Source organism: Pimephales promelas, chromosome 20 (assembly GCF_988280905.1).
Source record: "Pimephales promelas chromosome 20, fPimPro1.hap1.1, whole genome shotgun sequence".
NCBI classification, from domain to species: Eukaryota; Metazoa; Chordata; class Actinopteri; order Cypriniformes; family Leuciscidae; genus Pimephales; species Pimephales promelas.
This window is the reverse complement of record NC_142788.1, coordinates 5,043,331-5,058,467: the sequence shown is the minus strand read 5'-3', so window position 1 is coordinate 5,058,467 and position 15,137 is coordinate 5,043,331. Positions and strand designations below refer to the sequence as shown.

Sequence of the window (15,137 nt, the reverse complement as noted above, 5' to 3'; positions counted from 1 at the left end):
CTTCACAGGACAACACTAATTTATCATTAAACAATGATTGGATCTTACCCCTCCACCATTAGAGTATGGCACATTGTCCCAGGTAGCAACAAAAGCTGATGAAGCACTAAACGTTATGTTAGGGAAGTATTGCTTAACAGCTGCAGTGACTTGTGCCAGTACAGCACTGCTTGTGTCCTCTCTATAGGAGATAGTTCCTCCGCGTCTATTGTCAAGGTGAGTCCAAAGAGGAGCAATGAAGTCTCTTCCACAATTCAGAAGTGGGATGTTGTCGGACAGTTGCTCAGTAAATGTTAAAAGGCCATTGTTGTTCACCTACAATTTAGCACAAACATATTTTTGTGTTTTGTAAGAGGGAATATACTGACAGAATTAAGAAGTAGAATTTGCCACAATATCTACTAGTTGATTCAAGAAATCAAATGTCTTCTGAATTTCACAATTACAACAACCAGTACATTGAGATATCAAAGTCTGAACAAAGTAAAGCAAGCATTTACACTTATTTAAATAGACTTGTGATTTTAGATGCAAGTAGATGAAACTTGTCTCTAAATATTTAAAATGACAACAAAATAATGCTTACAAAGGTCTGATTGTGTGTGCGTCCAAAATATTTCAAAGGCTGCTGCAATATAATGGCTTCGGAGCTTCCATTATCCAAACGGGGGGTTACTAGTTCTCCATTCCCAAAAGGTAGGAAATTAGCTGGCACTAGGAAAAATGTAAATTATAAAGATTCCTTTATATCTTCCTAGAAACATGAGCTTACAAACTCTCCACATGTTTGAAGTATTTAGAGGGTATATCACCAAGAATTAACAGTACATTTTATTTGATATACATTTTATATATACATTTTATTTATTTTTATTTGTGCCATTTGAGTTTAGCACCTGATTCACAACATGTATGAAGTAATTAAATTAGTGGAGCTAGAGCAGGGGTCGGCAACCTTTTAGTCAACATTTTAAGTTGCATAGTTTATCACTTTGCAATAACCCCACCCCAATATAAATACACATACACATTTTAAATATTCATAATGGCTAACATAGAAATAGTGCAGAACCTTAAATAGGCCTATTTCTGAAGCCATTTTTCAGAAAATGCCTTTTACTTTTGTCAAAATCCTTTAGTTTGTTTTCAGTGTTTAATAACAGATTTCCAATTGGACTTTTTACACCTTGTCATTCATGCGATTTAAAGGGATACTTCACTTTTTTTGGAAAAAGGCTCATTTTACCACTCCCCCAGAGTTAAACAGTTGAGTTTTACTGTTTTCGAATGTATTCAGGAGTTGTTGTTTTTATATATATATATATATATTTAGAAGAATATCAGTAACCAGACAGCTTCTGGTCTCATTGACTACCATAGTATATTTTTTCCTTCTATGGAAGTCAATGAGACCAGAAACTGTCTAGTTACTGATATTCTTCTAAATATAAGAAAATCAGCTGAATGGATTTGAAAATGGTAAAACTCAACTGTTTAACTCTGGGGGAGTGGTAAAATGAGCCAATTTCCAAAAAAGTGGAGTATCCCTTTAAATGATCAGATAGCTATCCATTGTTAAAACTGTTCCATTTACAACTGTGTCTCCACAAAACGAATAAAAATCTGATCTTCAATTAATGTGCTTTATGCAATTTTAACAGCGTTCACGTCAGAGAAAGCAAGATCCAGACTCTCACGTCTTCAAACAACACAAGCGAGCGCTGTTTTGCTCTCTCTCCCTCGCGCATATTATTCAAATCATTTGACACGATAGTAAAAGGTTGGAAGATCGCAGTTTCACGTGGAGCATTTGGAGATTTTTAGAGATCAGCGACTCAATGAACAACATCTCAACACTAAATGATGAAGACCGACTCATAGACGCCTGTCTCAAAAACAAGCTGGTGCATTTCGACAATATGGGAAAATAAAAGCCTGGGCTATTATTTTAAGTTTATGCTATTCGTTTTGTTCATATTACACTTTTATTGTTAGTTTGAATTAATTTGACAGACAGCATTCGCTGATGTTGATCAGGCTAGCGCCATTCAGAGCTGCCAACTCTCACAAATTCACCGTGAGACACATGCAATTGACACTTAGCAAGCAGGTTAGTTAAGCTCTCAGATTATGCCAATTTTATTACGCAATTCAAACAATAAATACCGTTTTGGCCCTTGTAAATGTTACACCACAGATCCCTAGTGCACATGAACCGATCATCTCTACTAGCTAATGGAAAAAGAACATTAGCTAATTTATCATAACTGCATTGAATATATATATATATATATATATATATATATATATATATATATATATATATATGAAAAACTATTATTGGCAGTCACAGGCTGCTGTAAACCAGATTAACTTAAATATCCCGCTTTAAGATTTAAAGGTAGGTGACTCTCAGGAGACGCCTCACACTCCGTTGTTGCCTTATGATCCATCATATTCATGTAGTGAGCTGCAGCAGTGGTAATGACAGAACGCGCTTGAGCAACAGTTCAGAAAGGAGAAATCAATCTAGTCAGTCTGGACAGGTGAATGAGGTGAAATCATGTCCAGTGCACCGCGTGCAACCTCCAGACCCGTGTCAATGTGTCTTTACATTGACTTAAAGGAACACTCCGACTTTTTGGGACTTTAGCCTATTCACCTTATCCCCCAGAGTTAGATAAGTCTATACATACCTTTTTCATCTCTGTGCGTGCTATAAGTCTGTTTGACGCACCCACCGCTAGCCTAGCTTAGCACAAAGACTGGATGTAAATGGTTGCAGCTTTCATAATAATCCAAATGAGTGACAAAATAACGCAAACGATTTTCTATTTATGTTGTGATTTGTATAGTCAGAGAGTGTACAAATAACAAAGTCAAATGAAACACAGACATCTTTTAACGGTATGAAAACTGGGAACTATTCTCTGAAGGCGAAGCACTGCTACTGTACTACTTTGACGGAGTGATAACCGCATCACCTGAGGCACGCCGTGGTGAGGAGCCGAGAGTTTGGGTAACAGAGTCAGCAATTTATAAATAGTAAAAGTGTAGTTTACAGTCATGGGGTTTTGCACTATTGTAAATAGCTGTGATAGTAAACAGGGGAGGTAATACTATGTTTCACAGAATTCCAACTAAAAACGCTGACTGGATGAAGAAATGGCTAACTTACTTGCTCTGGAAATTGATCCAAACACATCTAAATAGATTATCAAGGGACATTATGTTTGCTCGGTACATTTCAATGCGGACGACTATTTTGAAAAAATGGAATTTGCCACACGGACCATAAACGTGTGCTGAAGGATACGGCCATCCCATCTATAGACCATTTCACAAGATGTAAACAACACTGGTCCAGAAGCACTTCCTGTTTCAGTTTTTTAACACTACATAAAAGCTGGGATGAAATACAACCAACAGAACATTTAAAACTGAATCAAAAAGTTAAACCAACATCAAGATGTTTTCTTTTCATGTGAAATAAAGAAAACAGTTACAAACTGAAACAGGAAGTGCTTCTGGACCAGTGTTGTTTACATCTTGTGAAATGGTCTATAGCACAGACAGGAAAAAGTGGATCACCTGCGGCTGAGGTAAGTGTTCCGTTATGTTTTTAGATGACCTACTGTAACAGTGCCATTAGGCAGATCTAATGTAACGTTAGTGACACTATTATATGATTAGGGTATGAATCATACCCCATACCGGTTTTTATCTTGATGCGGCTCGGACGCGCTTAGAAAAAACGAGTGCATTGAACTTGCACCCTGCGCGCAGCGCGCGCCTAGTAGCTGTAAACTCAGGACTGTAGCCTTCACCTTGCTAATGAAAAAAAAGTTTTGTTTTTTTTTGATAAACAGTGACCTTGTCCAGTATGGGTACGATAGGCTGTGAGTTCATTGTGCAAAAACAATTTGCCTTGTGCTATTACTTTCCCCTTATTCTAGCCTATAGTAATGCAATTATACTGTATATTATATGCTCTTGAATACATTTGGTTCAGCTAATAAATTGCATTTAAAATATATTGATTCCTGTAATAATAATTCTTTATTCATGTTCTGTGATATTTATAAATCAGGATGCGTTTTTGGTTGGAATTCAATGAAACATCATGGTACTACCTGGTCTCCCCTGTTTATTGTCACAGCTCATACAATAAAGCGAACACCCATGATAAACTATGCTTTTCTATCTAGTAATTGCTGACTCTATACTCCAACTCTGAGCGAACTCTCTGCTCCTCGTCACGGTGCGTCTCAGGTGATGGTTCACTCTGCCCAAGTAGCAGTGCTTCGCCTTCAGAAAATATAGTATTTATACGGTTAAAAGATGTCTGTGTCTCATATGGCCTTGATATTTGTACAGTCTGTGACTATACAAACCACAACATGTTAATAGGAAAATGTTTGCATTATTTTGTCACTCATTTGGATTAGTATGCCAGCTGCAACCATTTACATCCAGTCTTTGTGCTAAGCTAGGCTAGCGGTGGGTGCGTCAAACAGACTTATAGCACGCACGGAGATGAACAAGGTATGTATAGACTTATCTAACTCTGGGGGATAAGGTGAATAGGCTAAAGTCCCAAAAAGTCGGAGTGTTCCTTTAAAGGTTCTCAAAGCGATGTCGGGTGACGTGACTTCTTGTTAACGTTTAAAGTATTTTCAAACAAAAATTAGCCTAGATAGACCCTCCATCCTCCTCATTTGCACTCACCCCCCAAACCCCAGCCCCAGAGCCTTCTTGTCAGTTATTGGCTGGAACAGTTTGTTATGTTTCGTGGAGCGGGTTGGCGCAGTTTGTTTTTGTTGCCATTTGTGGAGCCTGAGTTGTCTGCATAGACCGCGTTTTTTTACAGTGTGTTTAGGGCACAGGCAGCTAGCGGATAGTGAGGAGATGTTTGCTGTATGTGACAAAAAATGTTTGGTCCTAAAAAACGTGTGACACCGCTTAGAGCACCTTTAACATGGAAATCACTCGTTACAGACGCTCTCTTTACGTTCGGTGTGAACGCAGCAGTTACGTAATAAAATATTGGTCACAAATGATCACTTTCTAAATAGTAAAAGGTATTCTAAATAGTAAAAGTGTAGCGCATCTACTAATAATCATATATACTGTATTCACAATAAACGCAAAGAGAGCGTCTGTAACGATGATTTCCATGTTTGGTATATATATATATATATATATATATATATATATATATATGAATATATCATTTTTTACCGATGCAGATGTTAGAAACGATGCATCGCGATACAAATGCCAACTTGTATCCGATGTACATTTATTTAAATCGATGCATCGCATCGTTAGCTTTTATGTCAATGCACTGATGCGAATCGGTGAATCTTACATGTTTAGCATGCTGAGGCAGCTTCTTTGGATGGTTCATGTTCTCATTGCAGGAATATGACTGTTGCTGGTGCCTTGGGAAACAACGGCTTCCAGCGAACGCAAATCGCAGTGTCCACCTGCTTATGGTGGAGCTTATATAAAAAATATTATCTACTAGGGGTGGTTCACATGTTGGCCATGTTCAGCAGGGTCGGTTCTTGGAACAGGAAGTCTAGTCCCTAGTGCCAATCTGTCGTAAACGGTAGTAACCAGACCGAATTAGAATGAACATTTTGGTGCCTGATTTCAATGCCTGAGTGGCATGAGGCGCACATACGCAGTCTCTTGCTGTCTCCCTCTCCGACGTGCGCGCACTATACGGTTTATTGAAGCACTGTCTGATCTGTCTTGCATGCGCGCTCTTGCTCGCTCGCTCTAGATTCCGGGAGATTTGAACTAATTTGCGATCATCCGGGAGCCGTTATCAATATGCGGGTGACTCCCGGAACGTCTGCTGATAGCGAGGAGATTAAAAACACGTGAAATGTTTGGCTGCATTTCACGTGTAAAATTACGCGTCAAAATAACGGTTGGATATAAAAGAATCACCATTCGCGCCACGTTGATGCCCACGTCGTCATATTATATTAGCGCACGCATCATCTGCTCTTCCGAGTTCTCTGCCGAAAAAGGAAGCTTGTTGGCAGCGCGAGATATTTGGCAGCGAACGCAGCGTCTCATTCCCTATTCAGAGAAAATGGGTTACACAGAGACATTCTCTTTCATATACTCAAAGCTGCGTATAAGATGCAGTGGGAATGAAATATCAAACTGGCTAAGAGCTTAACTAGTAAATGACAAGATAACTTAGCCTACATGTTAAAGCAGACAAAACATGGAAACCTGTAGCCATGTCAATATTATATTACCCTGGTAGTAATCTCTATTAATCTCCAGTATAATTACATTGTTTAATATGATATTGTTTTATTTGATATTATGTAAATATGGACTTTTATTTTATTTTGGTTTATTTATTATTACCATATGTTACTTGTATTTATATTGTAAGTTAATATTGTGTCCAGTTTGGCCCTGTAAATAAATGGGGTATTATTATTTTTTTGACAAAGTGTGTGCGGTTTCGTTTTCTTAAGTACCGTTTCAAGAACCGTTTTGGCACCGGAACCGTTTAAAAAATACCGAGTAGGTACCACTATCGGATAAAACCCAACCGATACCCAACCCTACTTCACACACTTCATGCCAAGGGCATTCCACATTGTGTTGATTCTCGATGCAGCGTCTCGTTCCCCTCTCAGGGAACGAGGGTTACAGTTGTAAACTGAGACGTTTTCTATAAATGACATTGTGAACCATATATATATATTAATGTGTACCTATTAATGTGTACCTTCGCATTCTCATCCCAAGGCATCATAAACGACGCTTTTGCCAAAGAGTAGACATCCAACACACATGGCACCCTTTAACGTCAACATAACACGCACAAAGTATAGTAGGTTTGAGTCTGGGGTAGGGTTAGAGTTAGACCACTAGGAGGTGCCCTCTGCCCCATATATATCTGTGTCTCATATTGACGCTAAAGGCTGCCATGTGCATTGGATGTCTACGCTTTGGCAAAAGCGTTGTTTAGAGGGTATGCACGTGACGTCATGCAGCGGACTGAGCGGCTGTATTTGTTTTCTGCGTGAATGCTGCGAAAAACAATCACAACACATATAAAGTGGGAAAGAGCTTTGTGATTGACTGTACAACAAAATTTGCCAAAAAAAAAAATCGGAGGTAAATTTTTACAGACTGCTATAGAAAGAGGAGCAATTGGATCGCTGCAATTCACAGAAACAACTGAACTCCAGTCAGCGAAAGGTGGATTTTCAGTTATCATTTTGTGTCAATATGCTGAATTTAGGTGTAAAACCATAGAGATTTTTTGTATTGTTATATATATTAATAACTCATCAATTAAATATTTATCATTGCATATTCTGCATTATTGGATGTTTTTTAATAAACACTGGCCAAAAAAAAATAACTATAAAGTTTTAGGGCTGGACGATATGATGATATATATAGACTATATATAAGTCGCCCATAAGAGCATTCATGGACGACCTCACAGTGACAACAACGGCGGTACCAGGAGCTAGGTGGATCCTCCAGGGGTTGGAGAGACTCATGTCATGGGCACGCATGAGCTTCAAACCTACAAAGTCCAGGACCCTCATTTATCAATGGTGCGTACGGACAGATTTGTGCGTAGTGAGTGCATAAGAACAATTTCACGCAAAGTGTGGGATTCACCAAGTTGTACTTATATGTAGAAATGTGTGTAAATCAGTGATGCGCGGGTTGATCCGAAATGAGCGGGTGCCTGCGGTCACCCGCGGTTACCCGCAGTTGCGGGTCATCCAAAAATGTTTTTAATGATATTCGGGTCGCAGTCGGTCGGGTCGTTTAAAAAAAGATGCCAATTAAACCTTTGTATTTAAATTGTGTCTTTGTAGACACAATTTTCGATGAAATATACAGGCCTACACATTATTGGCTGAATAACTGGCAAGAAGATAACACACAAGCTCAGTCTAAAACAGTTCTCGGTTCTGTACTGGTGATTCAAGAACCACTGTCCCTGTGCGTTCGGTAGTATGTATATGCACAGTATCAGCTGCTCCTGCTCATCACTTCTCTCAGCAGTGGCACCAACATGTCTCGGTTCAGTGAACTGTTGGAGTTACTGGAGTAAAATATAATTCAGGATATTGATTTATTTAGATTCGGAGGGACTGTCAGGCATGTCTGAAAGTGAGTAACTTGTAACTTGTGGATCATCAGCACTGACGCAAGACGCGAACTGTTTCGAACGATTCAGTTCTATTTAGTGTACTGGTTCGACCGGTTCACTAAAAAGAACCGGTTCAAAAGAACGATTCGTTCACGAACCGGCCATGTCTATGATCACTACAGTCTGCAGAGAGATGGAGGCGGCAAGAGAAAAGGTGAAGACTGGGGAGTGGAAGCTCCGCAAATACACAAATAGAAAGAGTAAAAGTGTGGGAGACATTTGCTGAAATAATGAAAGATGATGACCAAAGTGCTGGCTTTGTTATGTGTAGGCCTACGTCTTCTTGCGATGCTGTGTTGTTACACGTCTATGGCCAAATGACGCTACGATGAGCATTTAAAAAATGCGGTCAGGAAGCGGGTCGGATACAATATTTTTTATACTTTTTTTTGCGGTCCGAGTTGCGAGCGGGTAGTTGAAAACGTCGGTCGGTTGCGGGTTGTTTATACATTGACCCGCGCATCACTGGTGTAAATATAAGCACACCTCTGAGCATGCTTACGCAGATCATCTAGTGGTAGAATAGCGACACTACACATAAAAAGCATTTAAGAGTGCCACAGTAAGCATTAAGCAATCCACATATGTCCTTTGTTTCCTTTAAAACACTCGATTTATAATTTGTCTAGTTTTAAACACGATGCTTAATTGGTGTCAAACCCTATAAAAGACAGATGTGAAATATATTCCTTCACTTTGGGTGTTAGATGGCCCGGTTTGTTCTGTCTCAAGAGCATCAGTGTCACCGTCCTTAGTAATCCCGGACAGAGCCGTGTCTCCGATGATGCAGGCTATGCGGTTGTCCAATGGGGAAAGTTCCGTTGTTGTCTGTCCTCCTCCAGTTGCTTTTCTCGACTTTTCTCGTCTGTGTGCTGTGACACGTTTTTTAGCCAATACTTTAATATCAAACCAGTTTTTTTATTTCTGGGACAGTTCTCTCCTCAGAGCCAACGGAATTAACTACATTGGTGACATTCTCCCATGCAGCATTTTTTCTTTTATTTGTAATTGCTCCTGCTGTAAATGAACTAAACAATATCTGTTGGTTGTATTCAACTTCATTTACAAGTATCTCTAATTCTGTGTTTGTGAAGTTCCTCTTCTTTGCTCTCTTTGCCATTATTGCAGTGAGGAAAAAACACAATCACATAATTTTTAAAGGGAAGTGTTGTCACCATATATGGTTAATTGGAGGCGTTTCCGAATGCTAATGATCATGAATGTGAACAAGCATGGTACTTACGCCCTTGTGGTATTTATCAATGATGATACTCATGTGCGTAAGAACTGCGTGCGCATGTTTAATAAATGCGGATTTTCTTGTACTTGGGCACATTCTAAATTTCATTCGTTGGACAAAATATAGAACCTTTTCTACGCACCATTGATAAACGAGGGCCCTGGTCTCTGGTCCTAAGGAAGGGGAAGGTTAGAGACAAATCCCGTTTTAGTCTGGGAGAACACCAGATCCCGTCGGTTACTGAGAGACCAGTGAAGAGCCTTGGGAAGGTCTTCAACAGCAGCCTGAATGACAGAGACTCCATCAAGGCAACTAGTGCTGACCTAGAGGGATGGCTGAGAACAGTGGATAAGTCTGGGCTCCCTGGAAAATTCAAGGCCTGGGTCTACCAGCATGGAATCCTCCCAAGAATCCTCTGGCCTCTGCTTATCAATGAGGTCCCCATGGCAGTGGTGGAAGGTTTTGAGCAGAAGGTGAGCAGCTATCTACGCAGATAGCTGGGGATGCCACGTAGCCTGAGTAACATCGGGCTATATGGGAACACCAACAAGCTCAGGCTCCCTTTTAGCTCAGTCAGGGATGAATTCATTGGCGCACGGACACGGGAACACCTGCAGTTCTCTGGATCCAGAGACACCAAAGTGTCTGGCGCAGGGATCGTTGTGAAGACAGGGAGGAAGTGGAGGGTAGCCAAGGCAGTCCAGCAGGTGGAGGCGCGGCTGAAGCACAAGGCCATCCTTGAAACAGTGGCGCAGGGCAGAGCCGGACTCGGGAGTCTAACAGCAACCCGATATGACTCTGCTAGTGGAAAGGAGAGGCAGAGACTGGTACAGGAGGAGGTGCAAGCTTCAGTCGAGGAAGAGCGAACCAGCAGAGCAGTGGCCATGCGGCACCAAGGTGCCTGGATGAAGTGGGAGCAGGCGATGGAGCGGAGCGTCTACTGGAAGAATATCTGGAAGTGAAACCCCCAGAGAATCAAGTTTTTGATTCAGGGGGTCTATGACGTCCTCCCAAGTCCATCCAACCTGTGCACATAGGGCAAAATAGAAACAGTTGCATGCCCTCTGTGTTCCAAAGTAGGAACTTTAGAATACATCCTGAGCAGCTGCTCCAAGGCGCTGGGTGAGGGCCGGTATAGATGGAGGCACTACCAGGTCCTCAAATCCATCACTGAGGCAATCAGCAAGGGGATCGAGGACAGCCGATACAAGCTTCAGCCAAGACAATTCACTTCATCAAAGAAGGATGCTCTGTAGGTTTGTTCTCCACGGCCCGAGACTGGGTGATGACAGTAGACCTGGACAGGCAGCTGAAAATTCCATCACACATCACCCAGTCCAAATTGAGACCTGACATCCTCTTGGTCTCTGAGGCCACCAAACAGCTGATATTCTTAGAGCTGACTGTGCCCTGGGAGGAGAGGATGGAGGAAGCTCAAGAGAGAAAAAGGGAGAAATACCAAGAACTGGTGGAGGATTGTCGGAGGAACAGATGGAGGACCAGGTGTATGCCAGTGGAGGTGGGCAGTAGGGGATTTGCTAGTTACTCCCTGAGCAAGGCCTATGGTACGCTGGGTATTAAAGGTGCTAATCAAAGAAGAGCCATAGGCAACAACGTGGAGGTAGCAGAAAAGGCATCCAGATGGCTCTGGTTAACGAGGGGAGAGCAGTGGGGGCAGTAAAATGTCACTTGGACACAGATCAGCCTCGGTCGGGTCGCCAGGACGAGGGTGTCTGTTGCAAGACCCGAAACACCCAGTGACTCCTGGAAACAACAATGATGATGTGTCCAAGGTTGTGCATCGGAAGATGTTTCTGTAAACTGAATAGGGTTGGACGATATGATGATATATATAGACTATATATAACACTGATATAAGTGATCACCCAGATTTAGACCTACCTATATTGTATTTATTTAAAGCGTTCACAGGCAAATTTGCTTTAGCCTATGTTAAAGCATACGTCTATATTGCTTTTATTTCCTCAGTGTCTAAATCAGGCAAACATAAATGTCAGGCAACGCGATTCCTGTCAATATCCATGGATCACTGGATCTTTAGCAATATTGAGTCCAACATTTAGTTTAAATTGATAAAATTGTTAGTTTTAGTTGCATTTTCGCAGTTTCCCCTATTAAATATCTTTTGTCACTCAGTAAGGCTGAGGGGCTATACATAGTTCCCACAGGCAAAAAAATTGTCACGTGACCTCCCCGGAGACGCCATCTTTGAGGGCAGAACTGCTGTGTTTACCATAGGCGTTTACAACGTTTTATCAGAGAATGTCGTTTTACAAACAAATATTTATATCTGTTTATATTGTTATGCAAATCATGAAAAGACAAAGTGTAATAGATTATAAAGAGACTATTAAAACAAGACAGAGAGAGGTACAATGCGAAAATTTCATTCATAAATGGTGTGTATCCTTATGCAACAAAAGAAGCACTGAGCACCGATTATGCAACTTTGCCTCAGATACAGTATTTTCATGTGTACAATTATCTGGTATTGGTGAGGAGTTTTTACACATGTGAGCAATTCCAAGCCTGGAAATCACTGGAGGTGTACGATCAGATTGACGTGGGGTTGGTTTGGTGACGTTTGCTCAAGTGCAATCAATGGAAAAGTAACTTAAGTCATCATAGCGAAGTAGCATGATGCTAATCTGTCTATTAAAAAGCCATAGCCTGCACAACTTAATTCTTATGTTCCCCAGTCACCGGTGATTTCTGTAATATGCATGTACTTGCGGGCGTCATGGTTCGGTGCATGAATATTAAAATAAATAACTCGCGTGCAATTTAATTAATGTAATGAGGAACTACATTATACGCGGGATCTTTAGGGACATAATCTGAGATTGCAATGCTGGAATGTGAGATCAAACAGTGGAAACAATGTTATTTTGTATGTTTTTAATACCTCGTCATTTTGTTCATACAGGACATTATTCAAACTGCAATGTGTTAACTTATATTCGTTTACACTCGCAATAAAAAACAGAACATTGTGCTTTTGTCAAACAAATTCTTGCGTGTTTTGAGTGAGTTTCTTTCCTGTTTATGCTCGCCAGCCATAATCTCCGTCGTTGTTCGGACAAAAGCTTAGTCTTCTCACATCCATATGGAGTCTAATGACGGGTATAGTGTAAAATCCCGATTTAACTGAACCTCCGGCACGATTTTATCATCCATTGACCCAGCAGGAGATGACCATTTTCACTTTATAGCACGAAACTCATTTCACTTCGTTCAACTCGTATTGCTTCTTCTTATGTTTTGCCCTAAGCAATGGCGCCGGGTCGGCAAATGCCCGTATGTTGTGACGTCATGTGGGAACTATAGGGGGGTTGTTCCGGCGGGAAAGTGACGACAATGCATTCCCTCTATATGACATCTTGGGATGAGAAGGGGCTGATACCTCAGATTGTAGAAAACTAATGGTGAACTATGAATCATAATGTGTTTTTTTTTATTTTTTTTATTTATTTTTTACCACCTGTATTATTATGGTGGTTATCTGTATATTACAAATATATAAAGCAGATTTTAATATTTAATATTTGTCACCTAATGAAACATATGGGTTGTCCCGTAAAAACTAAAAGATTGCTACTGTATTGTTATGGTAAATTACTGGGAACCACAGCTGATGTTTTGTTTATTTATTTAATATTTATGTATTTTTTAAGTCCAAAGTAAGGTTGCTACAATATTTATTACGGTAAAATACTGCCATCAAATCTGACGTTTTCTTACCGTATTTCACAGGTTTTCTCTACATTGTGGTTTTTTTTTTGCCCTGTAAAACATAAAAGGTTGCCACCATATTTTTTTTTTTTACTGGCAACCACAGCAGGCCCCTTCTGAGTGCAAGGTTGTGGAGAGTACTACTGCAATCTGACAGATTTCTCCCCAATGTAATCAAGCATCTGAATTATTTTTTTAAAAGGCTAAAAGTGCACTCAACTAAACTCTACCTGGTAAAGCTAAACTGTAATTAAGTTTCAGGTATTTCTGTTCAAACACAACATGCAACTGTGACACAAAAGTTTAGTGAATTCACCCCTGAGTATCTTGTCATAAATAATAATACAACTGGTTGGCTTACAGTTTGGTGAACCATCAACATGGAAAGACCAGCAAGCAGTCACATTGACATTACTGCTTGTTGAGAGTTCTCGGACACTGGATGCTGGAATTGTGAATGAACTGACAGAGTCCACAGTGTAATAGCCAGCCTAGTGGAGTAAAAAAAAATATTTTATGTTCTCATTATATATGTAAAAAATGAAAGAACCCTCATTTTCAATTCATGAGCTATTTCTTTTAAATTATATGTTTGCATTTGTTTTTGTCATTTGTACAGTGCACAAGAAGCAGTACTCCATTTACCCTCCAAGTTTGTCCTGTTTCTGCAACATCTCCATAATAGATCACGATGAAAGAGCGATGGACATTGTAGGCTAAAACCACTTGGAAAGAGGCCACCTTCAGAAGACCAACAGACAGCATTCAAAATCTTCCAAATAAACCAGACGGACCATTCATTGAAAATCAAAGATTACTGTAGGTCTTACCCCTCCACCATTAGAGTATGGCACACTGTCCCATGTAGCGACAAAAGCTGAAGTAGCAGCAAAGGGTATGTTAGGGAAGAATCGCTTAACAGCTGCTGTGACTTGGGTCAGTACAGGACTGCTTGTATCCTCTTTGTAGGAGATAGTTCCTCCACGTCTATTGTCCAGGCGAGTCCAAAGAGGAGCAATGATGTCTTTTCCGGAATCCAGAGAGGAGTTGTAGGCAGGCAGCGGCTCGGTAAACGTTAGATGGCCATTGTTATTCACCTAAAATTTATGACCACATTTTTCAAAGGGATTTTAAAGAGAATTTTGAATAAATTAGAGGTATCAAAATAAGTTGTGCTCACAAAGATTTGACTGTATGTGTATCCAAAGTATTTGAAAGGCTGCTGCAAGAAAATTGCTCCAGAGCTTCCATTTCCAGCAAAGGGGTTCAATATCTGTTCATTCTCCAAAGCGATGAATCTGGTTGGCACTAAAAATGTACAAGTGACAAGGAATTTTTTTAGTTCTGTTATCAAAACATAAGCTCAAAAATGTTACTTTTGAAACATTGCCTTACAGTTAGGTGAGCCATCAGTACGGAAAGACCATTTCCCAGGCACATTGATATTGCTTTTGGTTGAGAGTTCTCTGGCCTTCGTTAATGGAATTATGAATGAATTGACAGAGTCCATTGTACGATAACCGGCCTGTAGAAGTGAACTGAATTTTTAGACTTCCCAACCTTTTCAAAACAAAGCTTTATTTTGATAGCACATGAAGGATTGATCACATGAATGATTTCAAACTCTATTGAATTTAGATTTGAAGACCTGTTCAAATTTATCAAATGAAGACCTGTACTTCACATACCGTCCAACTTTGTGTTGTTGTAGCAATATCACCATAATTGAATAGGATGAAAGAACGATGAACATTGTAGGCTAAAACCACTTGGAAAGTCACCACCTTCACAAAATAAGTAAAAAAAACATTCAAAACCATCAAAAGAAAAACCATAGATAATTTATTGGTAATCATTTAATACTGTTGGTCTTACCCCTCCACCTCTATAGTATGGCACCCTGTCCCAGGTAGCAATAAAAGCACA

The 15,137-nt window shown here is 40.1% G+C and overlaps 1 protein-coding gene across 1 annotated transcript; it reads right to left on the bottom strand.

Annotated features, from left to right (window-relative positions):
* Positions 1–15: 15 nt before the first annotated feature.
* On the bottom strand, positions 16–15,031 carry LOC148970527 (uncharacterized). Its single transcript, XM_089124589.1, has 8 exons — positions 14,900–15,031; positions 14,607–14,736; positions 14,392–14,519; positions 14,042–14,308; positions 13,857–13,952; positions 13,573–13,702; positions 587–714; positions 16–315 (listed from the first exon to the last, which is right to left on the bottom strand). Exons 1-8 carry the CDS (start codon positions 15,029–15,031, stop codon positions 16–18), a joined length of 1,311 nt encoding a protein of 436 aa, XP_088980715.1.
* Positions 15,032–15,137: the final 106 nt, after the last annotated feature.

Coding starts and splice junctions, on each gene's coding strand:
- LOC148970527 (XM_089124589.1), bottom strand. CDS start 15,031: ATGGTTTTGAATGTTTTTTTTACTTATTTTGTGAAGGTGGTGACTTTC. Junction 14,309..14,391: donor ACACATACAGTCAAATCTTT/GTGAGCACAACT, acceptor CATAAATTTTAG/GTGAATAACAATGGCCATCT. Junction 13,953..14,041: donor CATACTCTAATGGTGGAGGG/GTAAGACCTACA, acceptor GGTCTTCTGAAG/GTGGCCTCTTTCCAAGTGGT.